Source organism: Branchiostoma floridae, chromosome 2 (genome assembly GCF_000003815.2).
Source record: "Branchiostoma floridae strain S238N-H82 chromosome 2, Bfl_VNyyK, whole genome shotgun sequence".
Classification (NCBI taxonomy): domain Eukaryota; kingdom Metazoa; phylum Chordata; class Leptocardii; order Amphioxiformes; family Branchiostomatidae; genus Branchiostoma; species Branchiostoma floridae.
Window position 1 is genome coordinate 15967800 of NC_049980.1, and position 15852 is coordinate 15983651.

General features: G+C 40.7%; 3 protein-coding genes across 3 annotated transcripts; 1 reads left to right on the forward strand and 2 right to left on the reverse strand.

Annotated features, from left to right (window-relative positions):
* Window positions 1-1560: 1560 nt before the first annotated feature.
* Window positions 1561-7987, reverse strand: LOC118406951 (ADP-dependent glucokinase-like). Its single transcript, XM_035807352.1, has 5 exons — window positions 7704-7987; window positions 6311-6539; window positions 4339-4398; window positions 3251-3667; window positions 1561-2860 (listed from the first exon to the last, which is right to left on the reverse strand). Exons 1-5 carry the CDS (start codon window positions 7850-7852, stop codon window positions 2294-2296), a joined length of 1422 nt encoding a protein of 473 aa, XP_035663245.1. The 5' UTR covers window positions 7853-7987; the 3' UTR covers window positions 1561-2293.
* A 90-nt stretch (window positions 7988-8077) lies between these two features.
* On the forward strand, window positions 8078-13043 carry LOC118406985 (metaxin-1-like). The gene is made up of 8 exons (XM_035807394.1): window positions 8078-8254; window positions 9249-9318; window positions 9458-9537; window positions 10044-10136; window positions 10317-10496; window positions 10848-10924; window positions 11820-11977; window positions 12272-13043. The coding sequence occupies exons 1-8, from the start codon at window positions 8174-8176 to the stop codon at window positions 12499-12501; spliced, it is 969 nt and encodes a 322-aa protein (XP_035663287.1). The 5' UTR covers window positions 8078-8173; the 3' UTR covers window positions 12502-13043.
* Window positions 13044-13569: 526 nt separating this feature from the next.
* LOC118406995 (protein lin-7 homolog C) lies at window positions 13570-15621 on the reverse strand. The gene has a single exon (XM_035807405.1). It carries the CDS (start codon window positions 15439-15441, stop codon window positions 14839-14841), a length of 603 nt encoding a protein of 200 aa, XP_035663298.1. The 5' UTR covers window positions 15442-15621; the 3' UTR covers window positions 13570-14838.
* Between the last annotated feature and the right edge of the window lie 231 nt (window positions 15622-15852).

Below are 15852 nucleotides of genomic sequence, written 5' to 3' on the forward strand. Positions count from 1 at the left end.
TCATTGTTCAGACATTGATTAGTCATTGTTGAACAAGCAAATGACAGCAAAGCACCACTACACTAGTTAAAAATTAGCGTAGTGGCCCTTATTTTAGCGTAGGGGTCACAAATTTTAGCGTAGGGGCCCACTACGCTAAAATGCACTGGCTAGAACCCTGGTATGGTGTCAGGACTCAACAACATTAATCTGTAGAGACCAGATGATGACTCTCTCTGTCCTTTTCCATCCTGATCGATCTGGAGTTGAGTCAGACGTCAGGCGTATTTTGGACTGCTGTACGTCCGGGAGTTTTAGATGAGCGTGCGCTTTGCCTCAACTTCAGCGTTCGGGAGACTTTATACCGTTGATACGTTTGACGTCCAAGTTCAGATCGTGGCCAGGTATTCAACATGCAAAGCATAACATGCCCTAAATGCCAATGATGTATAATCAACCCCGACTCGAGATATTGTAGAAACCTTGCCATCTTCGTATTGGTTGAAAGTTGAAAGACCGGATGACTTTTCTTCGCACGTTTGCGTTGGAAATGGATGCCTTTGAGTATGACTTATGAAGTTTTCGGTGTACCTGGGCGGTATCTATTACAGAAGGGTTGACCTTTTAGGATCCATAGTTTCAGATGTCCCCTTCACTTGTCACAAAGAAGGCCCCCTCCCCCTCCTTCGAAATCGTTAGCGATGAACATTGTCAAGGTCATCCCGGGTTACCAGTACCTTAGATCTGCGACCTATTAAAGCCTCAGTGTCCTCGACTGACCCCAACAATCGATTCTGACAGTCATCACAGTTGGTGACTCAAACAAGCAAATGTGATTCAGCAGAATTCACACAAGTTCTAAATTCTAAACTAGGGTGGTAGATGAGGTATTAGAATTTCTTTTCTTAACCTGGAACTGCTGTTCACTTTCCCAATTATCCATAATGTCTCATACTGTAGTTTCCTGCTTTAGTGTACATCTCTGAAGCTTCGAAGATATACTAGTTTCCTGTAGTATACCTTTCGATTGAAGAGATGTACACTAAAACATTTTGTCACATAAGCAGATGCTAACCATGTTTCCATGGTTCCTGATCATAGTCTTGAATGGCAGTAGTAATTTAGCCACAGAGATGATCTGCTTGGAAATCATAAGTCTCAAGTCCTCGTCATAAATATCTCTTGGTGCTTGTCTGTGTAATCAATCATTCCCAACCACATGCATGCACCTTACCACTGGTTTATTTTTGTCATACGACCATGGCTGGTATAGTGGAAACAAGTGACTGACGTACCCACCAGAGCTGTCTCCGGAACCCATTCCTCCGTCCTGGGATGGAAACTTTCTTGTTAATTTTTCCCTTTCCGTCCCCAGAATCTGAACTCATTACATGAAATAGATGAGAATGTGTTTAAAATGACAGATTCAGCAAATAGAATGAACATCATGAGCTCCCAAACAATTGGAGGGACGGAGAAACATTTAAAGCTGGAGACAGCCCTGATACCCACAGTCAGTTGGGTTTAAAGTCATCTATACCTTATAGAACATACTGTAACAGTAATGAAATCAGATTACCATTTTGAAGCAGAAAGCACCATTTTAATGACAGAATGATCTACCCTCATCTAACTCCATACGGCATACGCTACTCTTTCAGACAATTTTCTCATTATGTATCTAAGAGTAGGACTTTCAAGTACATTTTCACAGGACATTCCCACCTGCCTACTGCATCTCCTTAAAGAGCTGAGCTGCTTTCCCAAAATGTTTGGTCTTCAATTCTTATTGCAAGGCCCTTTGACTTAAATAAACAAGTAGTTCTATAAATTGTGTCAAGCTGAGGGAAGAGTTCATGTCATATATAGTTGTTGAATGAGTTGAGAATGGTTAAAAACATTATAAAACATAGTGGCAGCAGATATGATTTAATATGTAGTAAGAAATACAAGGAAAATGGAGGACAACCGAACCTGATGCAACAGTTGGCTGACTGTCACGTGGTGTTTAACACCAGTTCCTATAAATGCAAACTTGCATTGGAAACTGTTAGTGGTCATTGCACATCCCTGTTCTTTTTGAGAAGTTTGATACAAGTAACACTTGTTCCACCTATCTGGATGACATCTTTCACATGAATAGTTCTCAGCAACAAAAATTCTAGTGGCAGTATAACTGATCATTTTGGAGTAAACATGTTGTTACCCTGTTTCCCAATAAAGCAAAAGAAAGTAACTGATGAAATAATATTTTCTCTCATTTATGATAAACATATTTTCCAATGATTATCTACAACAAGCAGTTCTAGTAACATCATTGTGCTCCCTTGAATTGGGAATATAGTAACCCTGTTGCTGATATTGCATCACCCAAGCCAACAGTCCTGATTGGATTCTTACATACTAACACTGGACTAAATGCAAATTCTACCTTTTCCCTCATCCAGCTTGTGACAGGATGATAAGGATCATACTTGACTACTCTCCTCCTCAGTGGAGGGTGTTGCACAGATAGTGGGAATGCCAGTGGAATCTTTAAGTCGGTATCTGCAGGTGTGATGATGTCATCCACTCCACAAGCCTGCTGGGGCGCCACCATGCATCCTGCTGCAGTGGCTGATGGGAGGTTCCCCCATAGGTTGGGGAGGGCAGCGGTGACGTGGAATGTCAGCGAATGGAAGTGGATCCGGGAGAAGCGGGAAGTGGGGTTCTCTTCTGAATTGCCATAAGTGTCGAGAAGCCAGAAGAGGATATCGTTTACTGCTGGGATTTCCGGCTGGCCCCCTTCCAGAACTTCTGCATGGAGTGGCCCATCCACAGACTTGCACAGGAAGGTCAGCTCTTGTTCATTGAGTCCAATGGAATGAACCACAGGGAAAACCTGCAATCAGGGTACAAACCATTCTTCAATACACAACTAGTGGTGATCAATTATAGGTAGATAATTGACTATTGATAGGGCAAAGGATGAAGCTTAGAAAGAATTAAGGAATTGAAGACACAAGAAAGTCTTGAAAACAGATATTCCAATCCTTGCAATTTTCTGCACCTACAATCCTTTGGTAGGTGTATTTGCAAAATTGAGATTAATGCAACCTGAGTGTCACCCTAGTTAATTGGTTATGGGAGACTATAAAAGACCCGATAAACTCACTAGAGTGACACTCAGGCCAAGATGAAAAAAAGTTTGAGATTGACATGTTTTGAACTTTTGAAGAAAGAACATGCTTAATCCTATAACAATCTCTATCCCCACAGAGAACCCACCCACCTCAGCTGCAACTTTTTTCAGGAACGCCATGTCGACCATGCTGGCCAGCTCCAGGTGGACAGCGATGCCTGCAGGAATGTTCCTCAGCATGTGGACGATCCTCTCCAGCCGTGTCTGTCTGAAACTCTCCTTCTCCTTCTCTAACAGGTGCAGCCCGGACAGGACCACCAAGTCTGGGCGGAACTGCTCAAGCTGTCCGAAGAACGCCTCCAGCGGTTCCATCCTCGCGTTGGAGATGTCGTTGGAAAAGATGAAGCGGGTGGCGACGGCGGCCTCCACGTCCCCCCAGGTCTCCCCGCGCCCAAACTCCAGGATGAGGTGAACTTCGTCCTGTGCCCTGATGCAGTCCCTCGGGACCTGAATGTCGGAGCTCAGCAGCTTCATGGCCTGTGGACCCATTGGTCCACCTAACAATACCTGAGGATAGTAGAAATATGGAGGATGTGTAGACGATTTACAGGAACGTCCCAAGAAGACCAGTCAGGGTACCAATAATATCTTGTCTATATGGATAGGTGTTTATCATGCACAGAATTCTTAATACTTGTATCAATGGGAAAAACTATCAAAGGGACCACCAAAAAGTGGTTACATTGGCCAGGTGGTCTTAATGTAGAGGTGAGGTGGTCACTTGTACAGGTTAGACTGTGTATCAAGTGTTTATCTTCATGCAAAGTGATAGGATATGCTGAACTCTTGAATCTTAACCCAAACCCGGATATATCCGGCACACCTATACATGCCCTGTGTGCCGCTCCCGGTTATATACGGGATAGCATATTCCTGTAAAGTAGCAGCTTTGCACGCATGTAGCGTACGAACCCTGGAAGTTCTGGACTAAGGCTTGTTCTGGGGTTTCTTTTTGGAGGTCAGCGGCCAACCCTGGCGCTGATAGCATTTTATAGGGCTGAAACTCTGGCAGTTTAAGGGTTAAAGAAAACAGCAATATGACTGAACAAGCTCCTTTCAGCTCAATGTTGAGCTAACACTGCCTTTTTGAATACTATTGGCAACTTTAAAATCAGAATAAAAACTTTTTTATGAAACTGTGAGTAAAATTCTAAAAGATAAGGTTGATGTATATCTACCTGAACACCCATGGCTGTCATTCTCTCACCCATCAGTGCTGCATTACCACCAATGAAGAACTAATGGTGATAAAAAGGACACTTTTGTCATCTGAAAAAAGATACTGTTGTCATCTGTACAGACCAAAGCTTTCAAAAAAGGTATCAAGAATAAAAATTTTTCGTTCAACCTAACAAGCTAAATGACATTCAACTACAATTGTACAAGCTCACTGACAATGTAGTCTACCAAAAGCATATTTTGATGAATTCAAGGCGGTCCTTGATTAAAAAAAACCTGAGCACATTGTAGAAGACATCTAACAGATCAAAGAAGTACTGCAATTGTAAATTCTGAAGGACAGTTGACTGTAAACCGCAAGTAGGTTATCGGGGACGAAGTTCCAGTGGGATCTGCTGGAAAAGATCTGAATGCGTAAATTTCTTGCAATGGCAGGCTGTCACAATTTGCCCCTATGATCTGCTTGGAGATTAGTTGACTGCAAAATACATATTAGGCCACAGCAAGTAAATTTTATGGATTACATCAGCGCGCGCATTAATTTTCGCCTGATTTCAGAAAAAAAAAAACATGAATTTTTTTCTTCTGCAGGGATGGTCAACATAATGATAAAGTACCAAAATGAGACAATATGTTGTGTTGTAGCCTAATAGTTGTACTTGTAGAAGTGACACTTGCAAGGTACCCGAGACTGTAGTTATAGAAACGAAACTTATTGGATAGTTGTGACACAAATATTGAAGCTATGAGTGTGGTTACGAACTTTGTTGGTGATGTCAGTCTACCACACTAATGCCACTTTTACCACACCAGTACATGTCTTGAATACAGGAATGAATGCCTTGTTGGCTCTGATACCATGTTTTGTCCCTTTAGTTTTTTTACAACAGTCATCACAACGTTACGGTGCCTATTTTTGAAGATGTAGCCATCTTGTTTTTTTTACCCATCTTGTTTTTTTCCCGCCCTATCGCACTATTTTTGCAATCTGCAGAGGATGTCATCCATAAAATTTACTTGCTGTGGCCTTATACATGTAACATCCATTGGCATAACACCGGTCGGTTTACTGCAATTTCTCAAGCAATGCTAATTTGGCAAATGATCAACGCATCATTTTCTCCAGTTACATGTTGCTGTTACAGCTTACCTTTGCCACTTCTTCTGTGTAAATTATTTTGTCTCTCTGGTCCTGCTAAAAACATAATATCGTAATTGGAACACACCGCGGAATTGCACGGAGAACGGGCGCGTGGTTGGAAGGGGGTGCACTATACCGGTCGAACGAAACACGGCACAATTAACTGCCGCTATGTACCTTTATTCATCCTCTGTTGTTCCTTTCTTTCCTGTTAGTAGTTGCACAAAACAAAAATCTGCATGAGCATACAAAAAGTCATGAGAAAATGGGCGTATACTGACAAGAATTTTCATTTAATTTTGGTCCGTCACAACCGCTATGACGTAAAACTTTACTGCTGGCCGTAGCATTAAAAATGGCGGGAAAATGGCGGCGTACGTTCAATTTGACCCATTCAGCCGTAGATCCGGGCTATTATGCAACGGTTCCTCACACTTTTACATGAGTTGTAGGTCACCAAAAGAAATTCAAGATTACTGTTGAATCATGCTCGTCTTGTGCCGTGAGAATATGTGATTATTATCTACAAATCTGGCGATGAACGTGACAGTGTGTTTGTCCCACGACGAGCTCGCCTGCCCCGAAAATGACCTGAAAACTTTTGGCCTTGTTGTCTTCGAATGCATTGTTATCGATGCTTTGTAAATTATGTATTGGACACCTAGATGTCTGAAGTGTGCATACCTCAGAAATAACTATTGTTGCATGTGTAGATCTCTTTAAGTTCCACTATTTTTAATCGACCGGTATAAGGCTTATGACCGGTATTATGCCAATGCATGTTACACATGCAGTTTACTAGTCTTACTAATTAGTATGGTAGCTCCTACCTTTCTGTCTGGAAGGTTCCTGGCCACCCCCACTATCTGCTGGAACAGTGCCCCGTCCCCCATGTAGCGCTCCCCTGCCGCGCCCTTCTCCATGTAGTACCCCACAGCCTCCTCCAGCTGCTGCAGACTGTCCAGGTGCAGGTGGTCAGTCCTGGTCTGACTAGGGGTCATCCCCAGACTCTTCAGCAGCTCTGTGGCAGACACGATCAGGTCCACTCCAGCATTCACTCTGGAACAGGTATGTAGCATCATTAGACAACTGACCCAACTCAAAATACATTACATGCTATTTTCATCTCCATGAAAATGGAGATATAGGTTTGGGTGTGTCCGTTCGGAGTCTGCATACTACTACTAGTATCTGTTTGTGTTTCTTGATTTTTGTAGTCAGCACAGGGCTCGAAATTCATTTTTGGGATTAGGTGCACTGGTGCACCCAGCTTAAGAAATTGGGTGCACCAAAAATGTTTTGGGTGCACCACTTAAATTTAAGTAGAATGTCAGAAAATCCTAATAATAAAACTTAGTTACAAGCTATCAAATTCTGAAACAAGTAACATGACAGACATTTTTATTATCTTTCTAACACTTAGATGTCAAGAATATGATGTATACTAGTATACTTGATATCTTTCCATACATAAACCTAAGAAAATATTTGGGTGCATCCTGTGCACCCACTGAAAAAAATTGGGTGCACAGTTCCAATTTTGGGTGCACCTGGGTGCACATGCACCCAGTATTTCGAGCCCTGCAGCATAACTCAAGAACTTCTTAATGGATTACAATATTTGATGTGTGTGGGTATGTGTTGGGAAGACGAAGGTCAAGGTTGGTTTTGGGTCCCCTAGTATGTGATGTCGGTACTGCAGCAGAACTTTTAGTATCTTTTGACCTGGACATACTTTGTCTTGATTTTTTTGGTGGCAGGTAGCTTGGGATTAAATCTGATTTTATGAATAAAGATTAAAAAAAAACCCCACAACTTTGAATCTAGGTCACTAGATCAAGGATGATAAGTAACCTGTATTGTTATGTCTAAAGTTACTTTCTGGCATTTTTCTCTCAACATCACACAAATCAAAATGATTGACAACAGTCTCATTGACTCCCAAAGTTGTCTCTACACCTTATTTTACCACTGTGAGCAGCTGGATTTCTGGTTAATAACGTGGTCCCATTCGTTGTGACAAAGTGCACAATATTGACACGCCCACAAGAAGAAGACCAGAGGATTTATGATATGACCAAGGAGGTATGACATGGTGGAGTACATAACTAACGTCTCTACCTCTTCTCTGCTATATACCAAAATAAATGCATTCCATTTCCATCAAAGTGCATCTCTTCAAACATTACAAGTCAAAATAGGTGTCCCAAAAATTATGCTCACCCAACTGCAACTCGGTGAAAGCGGACCACCGGTAGTTGGATCTGAGCCTGCCATGATTGCAGGGTCCTCTCCACGGGTCCATGGGGCGAGTAGTACATGTAGGCTGCAATAAATACGCAGAAGGCAATAACAAATCGTCCCGAAACCATAGTTAAAGCTTCTACTATCAGTATCACGGCTCAAGCGTAGGGCAAAAGTCTCAGGCGAATGGATTCAACTTTCTTCAAGGGGTCGACCATGGAACAACCTTCATTCTAGATATACAAGCGCACCATACAAAATAGTCCAACCAAATTTGCAGTGAAAATATTTCTTATGATTAATTAGACAAAATATTTCTAGTATCAAAAATATCTTAAAGACTGTGATACTTCTTTGATGTAAATCTAAATCGGTTAGATGGGACCAAGGAGATGGGACAAAAATGAGCGCATTGATTTGACCACGTAAGCATACCGCCGTGACCCAAGATGGCGGCGCCCATGGAGCTGTGGTGCTGGAAGGGGGATTGGGGCCTGCCGTCGATTGATGTAGACTGTTTGACCGTCATTGTAAGTGTGAAAACAATCTTAAGCATTGACAAGACTATACCACATATGCTTGAAAGATTTTTGTGTGTTTCATACCTTTATATGGTTCATAAATCATATAAATGCATAATTTGATGGGTGGGCCGGATGGCCGATGGGTGGGTACTCGTCTGACATATCGTCTGACATCCGATACAAATATCAACCCCAGCTTCTTAGGAGTCGGAGTATGAGGACCAGACTTGTGTCGTTCTTTCGTGCTCTAACATTTAGCATTGCCTCATTGCTGGCATACCCTAAACTTTTACCATATACTTTTACTTTAAAGTATAATTCATGACTGGACCAAACTGTCAAGCCCAGTAAGGCCACAGCAAGTAAATTTTATGGATAACATCCTCCGCAGACTGCAAAAATAGTGCGATAGGGCGAAAAAAAACAAGATGGGTGAAAAAAAACAAGATGGCTACATTTTCAAAAATAGGCACCATAAAGTTGTGATGAATGTTGTATACACAAGAATTCAAGGGGCAAAACATGGTATCAGAGCCAATAAGGCATTCATTCCTGTATTCAAGACATGTAATAATGTGGTAAAAGTGCCACTGGTGTGGTAGACTGGCATCACCAACAAAGTTGGTAACCACACTCATGGCTTCCATATTGGTGTCACTTTTACAACTATCCAATAAGTTTCATTTCTACAACTACAGTCCTGGGTACCTCGCAAGTGTAACTTCTACAGTACAATTATTAGGCTACAGCACAACATATTTGCCCATTGTGGTACTTCATTGTCATGTTGACCATCGCTGTAGAAGAAAAAAATCTTTTTTTTCTTTCTGAAATCAGGCGAAAATTAATGCGCGCGCTGATGTCATCCAGAAAATTTACTTGCTGTGGCCTAAATTATGATATTGCATTCCCCAGAAATCCTAAACCATAGTGCTTATTTACACATCTGGCGCGATAAAAGACATCTATCACATGTTGTTCCCTCCTTTTCAATCCATAGGCTTATGCAAAGTTTGCAGGTGCCCCACTGAAGCTGAAGAAAATCAACAACCCATGGAAGTCTCCATCAGGTAGTATTTTAATACACATGTCCCTCTCAACCCTTTGTAACAGTTATGTTCTGCCTGCTTGTTAAAGTTTGTACCCTTGATGCTATTTCAGGCATGAAAATTTTGTGTTTTTACACATCACTGTGCTTTCTTGATACAGGCTCCCTACCAGTGTTCAAGAATGGTGAGGACTTGGTCTTTACATCTCCTGGAAGGATACTTGACTACCTTAGGCAAGAGGTATATGCTATCTTCATGTATGATATATTTTTATATGTTTTAATAACCATGGACAGGTTAGCAAACAAAAAGATTGAGCCAGTGATTACTACGGAGGATGGCATCCAGGCTAAGAGATGTGGATATATGTAAAGATATATGATATATGAAAGATATATGTAAGATAACATACGTATTATAACACTACTAGTATCAAGTCTACCTGTTCATGGTTATCAACCCACAAGAATGAGCCAATGGTTACTATTAATGATTGCACCCAGGTAAAATACATACCTAGACTTTCACAAGAGAATCCACAAGTCAGAAACATTATCTGCTTTTCAGTATATGTGTACCTAGTGGTATGGGGTAAAATGAGTAAGGCTACTATGCAATGTTTCTCAGTGATGTTAGTCTATAGTCAGTGGATATTGCAGTTGTGCAGTGGTACATGTGTATAGTGTGACTATGGTAATGTGGAGCCCCATGCACATGTTTTTGTAACCCTTAAAATTATGTTACAGAAATTTAATGCTGACTATGAACTCACAGCAAAGCAGAGCTCTGATGTGGTGGCGTTCACATCACTTTTGGAGGAAAAATTTATACCAGCAATGGTAAGGTTTTTGTAATTTAGATTGTTTGAATTACATTTGTTTTGTTGCTAAACAACTTCATTCCATGATCGAGCATTCCTAGATATATCAAGAATGGAGAGGACTTGGTCTTTTTATCTTCTAGATGGACATTTGACATCATGATTTGTCATCATATCTTTTGGTCATCATTTTTTTCAGCTTCACTCCTTCTGGATGGACGCTAGAAATTACGTAGATTTCTCGCGCCCATGGTATGCACGGGCACTGCCATTTCCGCTGAACTTCTTTGTCCCTGGCCGGATGCAACAAGCAGCAGAGGGGAGGCTACAGTACACACGTGGTGGGGACCACCTCATAGATGGGGAGATGGAGTCTCAGGTATATCAAACATACAGATCCAGCTTGTTAGAATACTTATTTGCATTTTGTTTGTTTTAGCCTTTGTTTATTCATGTAAAAATCAAATCGACCTGCTGGCTGCTTTTCATTGAGGTTATGAGTGAAGAGGTAAGGGTCAGATGAAAAATAAAAAGGACATAGCTTACATGATTTAAGTGCTTATAAACCTATCAACACATAGTCTTGATAAACCCATAAACAAATGTCTTTATATACATGGTACTACAAATGTATTAGTGTTCTACCATGTCATATACATGTATCTCAATGGTTAACTATGCTTTTCTCTGGTACGAACTTGAATGACTGTTGCCCACTTCTTATTCTCAGATCTACAGAGATGCTAAAGAGTGTTTAAACCTTTTATCTGGACGATTGGGGGAACAGGATTTCTTCTTCGGCCAAAGGTACACGTTGTTTATATTCCTTTTACACATTCATAAGACAATCCCTTTCCCATCTGCGTGTTTTATATAATTCATCGATGGTATATCTGGCATAAGGTGTACGCTGTCATGGTGTTAGTATAAGCAGTATGCTTGAGCATTTCACCAAAATGTATCATACATGTAAGTATGTTTGTGTCTTGAAATAAAAAAGGTATGCTATACGTCAATAAAGGTAAGACATCCTGGTAATAAGATATGCCAAATAGCCATTACTCAAGCAACTGGATAATATGCATAGGTATTTTTTGTGCCCAGTAATTAACAGTGTATACTCAGTATATTTTGACTATCATCACTCATCAGGGAGGTTTAATACTTGCAACATTGTTATCAATTGTGGAAATGCATTATTAGGAGATGAAATATATAGGAATGTTCAAGGCAAGAAAAATCATGTACAAAATACGTGTTTATGATTAGGAATCAGGGCTCGAAATACTGGGTGCATGTGCACCTTGGTGCACCCAAAATTGGAGCTGTGCACCCATTATTTTCTGTGGGTGCACAGGTGCGCCCAAATATTTTCTTAGGTTTATGTATATTAAGATGTCAAAGTATACTAGTATACATCATATTCTTGACATCTAAGTGTTAGGAAGGTAATAAAAATGTCTGTCATGGTACTTGTTTAAGAATTTGATAACTTGAAAAGAGCCGAAGAGACTTAAATTTAAGTAGTGCACCCAAAATTTTTTTTGTGCACCCAATTTTTTTAAGGAGGGTGCACTAGTGCACCTAATCCCCAAAATGAATTTCGAGCCCTGGGAATATACAAGACTTTCAAAATCTCTTAAGTCTAGATGATTTCCATTACCTTGCACTTAATGAATCCCCTTTGCTGTGTCGTCCCTAGCCCCACCACCCTGGATGCTATAGTGTTTGCCCACATTGCCCCGGTACTGAAGGCTCCCCTCCCCAGCAACCAGCTCCAGAACCACCTGAAGAACTGTAACAACCTCGTCAACTTCTGTGCTCGTGTAACCAGCAGATACTTCCCATCAGACTCAGAAGGTACTGGTTTTTTATATTTGCCACATTACATTATCAAACATCCATTAAGCATTGTCCAGGGCAGGATATTTTCCAGAGTATTCAGACAGAGACATATTGACTCCTGTATACATTTGAAATAGAGTAGTTCATGTACATTATAATATTTATGTGGACATCAAAGCCTGAATTAATTGCATGTTTGATGCACCTTTTCTATAATTTGTCAGTATATTGACCATTGACATAAGTAATTTTTAAAATTTTACTTCTTAGGTTCTTAGACTTTATTACATGTATTATTTTTCCCTCCAGATGCAGACCATTCAACATTCACACCAAGTACTGTTGATGATCGGCAGTACAGCACAACCAACAAGATCCTGTCAGCAGGCGTGGCCATTGCTGCCATGGTCGCTTATGCCCTCCTTAGTGGACTAGTCCAAATTGACATGAGTGGGGATGATGATGTTCCAGCAGTTCCTGAGTCAGATATCAATGTTGAAAATTTCAGGTTTCAGGAAGAAGAACAAGAGGATGATTAATTTTGGGACCTGTGAATTAAAGATATGTAAGCTTGTCTGGCAGCTTTGATCTGTAATCAATGAATGCGTACAAGAAATGACCAGTAGATAGACTTTGAATGTTGATTGGCAAGCTTTGTATTAGGGAAGCTTACACATGTAATTGTATGATATGTATTTTTTTTGTTTTAAAACTGTGTAAGACATTGAAAAAAATGTTTGTTATGACAAAGATGTCATTTTTTGTAATCTTTAAGAATGTACATATTAGTTGGTCCTTGAACAGTGAATTTATGATTTATTGCATTTGCAATTGCATTAGTGTTGCTTGAAATTGTTAGTCATATTTCTTTTCAGGGCAGTGACTTGTTCAGTAAGAACAATAGCAAAGCTTTGCTAGTAAACATCAATGTATGTGTAATTGCTGTATTGACGGAGGGACAAGGGTACTGCTGTAGGGTAGTGCTGTTCTGACTGCATGTAGCTCACCTGTTATGTCAAGTTGAACATGATGGTACAGGAATGAAGACATTGAGATGCCTCATTAAAAAAGAGGAAGATGACCACTTGTGTACACTTTTGTGTTCCTTTATGTCTTTTGTTTGCTACATTGAACACAATCAAGAAATCAGTTCCTTTTTGTCACTATGGAAAGGCAGGCTAAAAGTGTTATTACTGCCCTCTACTTTTAGAGTATGGTACTGCAGTAATCCATAGGGTAGGATACATTGTACTTCAAATTTGTGATTTGATTTTGCAGCAAGGAGAAAATTAAGTGTTCACAGTCAAGATAGTGGTGTAGCCACCACCGCAAAAAGCAGGTAGCTTTAAATTTAAATTAAATATCAATTCCTATTTCAAAAATTGGCAACCTGAAAATTGTCACTTTGATTCACTCCCCAGCAGAATGTTTGCTGCTCAAACATAAAAGTGCCTTGCTTTCAAATTACAGCAAGTTCTTTGCTTTGAATGCAAGTTTTCAAAAACTTGCCTTCTCCAAAGAAACTATGAGAACAAACCAAATTTACTGCCTTTCTTGGGTTGATATTACTTTTTTTCCACAAACACTAGAGAAAGACCATACAACACTTTTTAGCCACACATCCTCATTTTAATACCATGGTGTATTCATTAGTGATAGTGTAACACAATCTTGAAGCAGGAGCAAGCAGTGACAATAAGTCTTACCAAAAATAGCTAAGCATTTGACATACATTCTGGTACCATGAATGAATTTTAACTACTGTGTCATGATTTTTAGGAAGAGGTGTTGCTTAAGCACACTTGGATGGTTATGTTGCCCCTTAGTTGGTTTCATTGGCCGTTGTACCTACAAAATACTAACCATCAAATGAGCCAAACATCAGCTAAAAGATCATGCTAGTAAGGTACTGATCATTCGGATCAACTCTTCACTTTAATGGCTATGCAAGGCGCCCTGTGTCTAACCAGCATCTACATAATCATCAGAGGCAATCTAATGAATACAAACAACCTCACTGCCTAAATGCTTCAAACACTTTTTGTTGATGATAGGTAACCAATTCTTAAAAATCATTAACATATGTGATGCAATTGAATTCAAACACACAAAAAGTCCTGTACTGTATACATAAGTAAAGAATTCTTGGGATAAAAACATTTCAGTATTTTGTTGTTTCTCACAGCAATTTTTATAGTGTGGTCCAACAGGTCGAGTGGTCCTGAGCTGAAACAATGTGTAATTTGTGGGGCACAGTTGTCTGCGACATTTTTTACTGCTGGGTAATTGTAACTCATGCTATTACCTCATCTCAAGGAGGTTCTGATATAACCTCCTTGCTCATCTCTACCCAGAGAAGAGGTTAGTACTCGTAAATGTGCACAGTATTTGAATTAAGAAAAGCAACATTCCATTGTTTCAATTTCATTAGATTTCACATGGAGGTTAAAGAACCTCTTAGTTTTTCCACTAGCCGAGGAATCAAATGGTTTGATAACGGAGCAAAGTGGACCATTACTACTAAATTGCTGTAAGAAACATTCTGATGATTGACATTTTATTCCTTCTCTCCTCGCACTTACGCCAGTAGTGCACCAATTCTGACTAATACCATTCATCTAATTCACAGGACAACCTCAAATTTCAAAATAGGAATGATTCTAAGTCTGATAGCCATATTCCTCAATTATTAATAACACTCTAATTTATGTGTACTACACAAAATGTGACACTGTAATATAATGTTGATGATACCACTTGTTTTGTGACGATAGTAAGGTATTCCAGACTTGCATCAACTCTTTAACATTAAATGTGACAAAATTCTAGAAGTCCTTTCTAAAAGTCCTCATAGAAAATTCAGCATGCATGATGATCTAACATTCCATTGGCCTACGTCCACGGCGGTTGTTTCGCATCTTCTCGAAGCGGGCCTCCATCTCCTCCAGGACTTTAGGAGTGTAGCGGACGACCAGCTTGACGGTGCCGGTGGCGGCCTTTAACAGCTCGACGGCCTTTTCGTGATTCTCCCCCTCCACACTGACGCCGTTCACGGACAGGAGCTGATCGCCTCTCTTCAGCCCCCCGTGCCTGTCTGCCACACCGCTGGGGATGACTCGGGAGATGTAGATCGGGGAATTTTGCTCCTTTCCACCCATAACATTGAAGCCCAGCCCTTCCTCCGTCTTCGGCAGCTCCACAACACGGGGGTGTGCGTGGCCCTCGCTGGCAGCGAAGGCGGCAACTGTCGCTTTCGCGGTCGCGTTGGCTCGTATCTCTGGACTGCCGGTCAGGTCCACCGTTTCGTAGACATGCTCGTAGACCTCCCTGATTGCGTTGCAGAAATCGGACTGGAGAACCTTCTGCAGAGCCTGTAGCTTCTGAGGAGGGACTTCTCCTGTCTTCTGCAGGTTATCCAGCAGCTCAATGGCCCGCCTTACATCTCTCTCCAGAGTCAACGCTTCACCTGTAGACGCCATTTTGGATGTCTCAGAGTCTAGCTTGCCTTTGTGATTTTGTGTCCCGCCGCGACGTCCAGAAAGTAGTCCCTACGTATTTCAAAGAGCCATGTCTGCGATAGACCGCTTTGAAATAAATACTTCTCTATATAGTATGATGATAGATATATGTATTAAACATGGACGTCAAAATCACCCATATTTCCTAAACACAATGTTTATCTCAGTCCACCCTTCCCGCCCCTTCGACCTGATTACAGCTCCCTATTACTATACAGTGGCGTAGTGATCTACAATAAACAGCTAATTATAATATCAACATTTGGTATCGGCACACAGTTCAGTTGCAAAATGCTATTGTATCGTATTACAACTCTGACAACGCTTTGAATTAGCAGCCTTTGATATATTCAAGAATAAATGCATTTAAAG

Excerpts from the sequence above, each read along its gene's own strand:
- LOC118406985 (XM_035807394.1), top strand. The coding sequence starts at position 8,174 with ATGGCGGCGCCCATGGAGCTGTGGTGCTGGAAGGGGGATTGGGGCCTG. Across the intron at positions 8,255-9,248 it reads TAGACTGTTTGACCGTCATT|GCTTATGCAAAGTTTGCAGG; the intron begins GTAAGTGTGAAA and ends TTCAATCCATAG. Across the intron at positions 10,137-10,316 it reads AAAAATTTATACCAGCAATG|CTTCACTCCTTCTGGATGGA; the intron begins GTAAGGTTTTTG and ends CATTTTTTTCAG.
- LOC118406951 (XM_035807352.1), bottom strand. The coding sequence starts at position 7,852 with ATGGTTTCGGGACGATTTGTTATTGCCTTCTGCGTATTTATTGCAGCC. Across the intron at positions 4,399-6,310 it reads GGAACCTTCCAGACAGAAAG|TTCTTCATTGGTGGTAATGC; the intron begins GTAGGAGCTACC and ends TATCACCATTAG. Across the intron at positions 3,668-4,338 it reads TGACAGCCATGGGTGTTCAG|GTATTGTTAGGTGGACCAAT; the intron begins GTAGATATACAT and ends TACTATCCTCAG.
- LOC118406995 (XM_035807405.1), bottom strand. The coding sequence starts at position 15,441 with ATGGCGTCTACAGGTGAAGCGTTGACTCTGGAGAGAGATGTAAGGCGG.